Source organism: Miscanthus floridulus, chromosome 12, assembly GCF_019320115.1.
Source record: "Miscanthus floridulus cultivar M001 chromosome 12, ASM1932011v1, whole genome shotgun sequence".
In the NCBI taxonomy this organism is placed as follows: Eukaryota; Viridiplantae; Streptophyta; class Magnoliopsida; order Poales; family Poaceae; genus Miscanthus; species Miscanthus floridulus.
The window spans coordinates 34,589,645-34,592,446 of record NC_089591.1 but is presented as its reverse complement, the minus strand read 5'-3'; the positions used below and the strand labels follow the sequence as shown (position 1 = coordinate 34,592,446).

The 2,802-nt window shown below is 48.3% G+C and overlaps 1 protein-coding gene across 1 annotated transcript; it reads right to left on the bottom strand.

The window, feature by feature from the left end:
• Positions 1-228: 228 nt before the first annotated feature.
• Positions 229-1,143, bottom strand: LOC136498483 (glutaredoxin-C5-like). The gene has a single exon (XM_066494406.1). The coding sequence runs from the start codon at positions 1,026-1,028 to the stop codon at positions 618-620; it is 411 nt and encodes a 136-aa protein (XP_066350503.1). The 5' UTR covers positions 1,029-1,143; the 3' UTR covers positions 229-617.
• Between the last annotated feature and the right edge of the window lie 1,659 nt (positions 1,144-2,802).

Below are 2,802 nucleotides of genomic sequence, written 5' to 3'. Positions count from 1 at the left end.
TATAGGGGACGGTTGGTGTCTGGGGTCCCGAGCACGTCATTGTAGGGGCGGCTCCATCACCAGCCGCCCCTACCAAAAAATTCGTCCTGTTGCTACAAACCGTTTTTTACACAGTGAACGTAACGAGTGATTGAGAGTGATCATGCATGTCAAGTGGCAATTAATATAAAACTTCGGATTTCTTGGCGCACAACTCGTTTGTCCAGATGCATGCATGCATGGCTGATCTGATGAAAATACAATGTAAGACAAGGGAATGGCAAACCAAACCGATTAATAAGATGCATGGAAGAGAAGAACACTAAATCGATCGATCTCTTCTAGCACCGACGACCAAACCTAGCTAGCAGTAGCAGTGCACACACACTCGTACGCGCGAGGATGCAAGCACGGTCTAACTAGCTCCCACACACAAGACGGAGGCAGCATCAGTAAAAAATCACCGACCTCTCTCTCTCACTCACTGACATACACAAACACACAAGCACGACGCACTCTATGATTAATAACTCACTACTGTGGGTGTATTAATAAGTAACCTGCATGCCCTACTATCAGTCCCTCCCGGCCCAACAGCAACGGCGGCAATGGCTAGTAGCCGGCCGACGCTGATCAAATCACAGCCAGAGCGCGCCGGCCTCCTTGAGCAGCGGCACGAGGGAGCCGTTGATGTGCGCGGCCATGACGCGGTCCATGGCGCCGACCAGCCTGCCGCCGATGAACACGATGGGCACGACCGGCGCGCCTGCCGCCGAGGCCCCTGAGGCGCCGAGGAGGCAGGCGAGGGCGCGCTCCAGCTCGCGGCCCCGTGGGTCGAGGTCCAGCTCGTGCACCGTCGGGTGCACGCCCATGCCGCAGAAGAGGCGCTTCACGGCGTGGCACATGCAGCAGGTGCTCACGCTGAAGACCACCACCGCGCTCTCGGACGCCAGCCGCTCCATGCGCTCCGCCGCCGTCTCCACGGCAGACGACGGTGCCACCACCGGCATGTACCACGCCTGCTCCGCCGCTGCCGCGCCGTACTGCATTGTCGCGGTCGCTACCTAGCTAGGTGCCTATGCTACTGCTGCTGATGATGAAAGGGCTGCAGGTTTAAGCGGTGTGTGAGGTTTGCGAGCCCAAGGTCTAGCTAGTGCGTCGTGTTGCCTTAGGGCTGGCAAGCTAGAGGTGAGACGAGGTGCGCGTATATATAGAGGAGGGGGGTCAGGGGCGTTCTGGTAGTTTTGTAGGCGCAAGTAGCTTCAAAGCTGGACTTAATTAACTTGTATTCTTCTTTAATTGATACCAAGGTTTCCGGAGAGGAGAGTTCTTTAGAAGTTTTAAGAGATTAAGACAAGGTGACCCTCTGTCACCCCTTCTATTTAATCTGGTGGCAAATGCTTTGTCTGCTATGTTGTCTAGAGCTAGCTCTGCTGGAGTTATTCAGGGCCTTGTCCCTCATTTAGTAGAAGGTGGTCTATCCCATTTGCAGTAGTTATTCTTCTTCAGTTTACTTAGGAAAATTTGAGGAACGCTAGGATGATCTTATCATGCTATAAGGCTATGTCTGGAATGAAGATCAACTTTGAGAAAAGTGAAATTTTCACAATTGGGCTCTCTGAAGAGGAACAGTGCTAATTGGCAGCTAACCTACATGGGTGTAAGATTGGGTCATTTCCAATGAAGTACCTAGGGATGCCTGTCAGAAATTACATGGTCACTAAGGCACAATTGAGCTATGTTAGTGAGAAAACAGAGAAGAGATTAGGGACTTGGCAATGTGAATACCTATCTTTTGGGGGGAAATCAACTCTAATTGATTCTTGCCTGTCAAGTATCCCCATGTACACCATGGGTGTGTACCAACTTTATGGAGGAAATTTTTAGAGACTTGATACAATCAGATTGAGATTCTTTTGGCAAGGAACAAACAAGAAGAGGAAGTATCACATGATAAATGGGAAGCCTTGAATAGGCCTAAAGAATTTGGTGGCCTAGGATTTCTAGATGTAAGAGCTATGAACACTTGTCTACTGGCCAAGTGGATTGACAGATTAGAGAGTGGAGACAACCGTCTTTGATGTCAGTTGTGAAGGAAGAAATACCTGGGTCATAATTGTATTTTCCAAATCAAGAACAGGAGAGGATCCCAATTCTAGAGGTCTCTGTTTGATGTGAGGGAATGGTATCAAAGAGGATGTGTGATCAATATTAGAGCTGGGCTACAAACAAGATTTTGGCATGATTGTTGGTTGGGCAACTGCCCCTTGAAAGTGAGTGTTGACATCTATGGAGGTATACAGAGACAAAATCCGCAATTGCACTGGGTATCGAAGTAGTTTTCAACTGGAGTATTATCGAGTATCGTATCCATAGAGAAACATGCGTGTTGTCTAAACTCTAGTTTGTCCGGGGATAGCAATCAAGGTTTAAGGTATGAGTAGAGAGGATTCCTATGGTTAAGACCCTATGCAAAGCAAGGCTTATGATTCTAATGTTCACTTTGGGACGCCACTTAGACGGTAAAGCACCGCTAATAGATAACTCTACCGACACGACTATGGTCCTACGAATTTAAGAACCTACTCAATTCAATGTGGACTACAAAGGATAGACGGGGTTGTCACCTCCCATTGCTACCACACAACTAAGAAACAGGGAGCAAACACAGGTAGCCGATAGCCTAAGCACCACACTTATGCTAACGATTACTACTCTAATCTAGAGATCTAACAAGGACTAGAGCACTCAAAAGAACCGTGAAACCCATGAACGAAAGAGCATAGAACTTACTTTAAACAAAAATCAATTACCAGAGGTGCC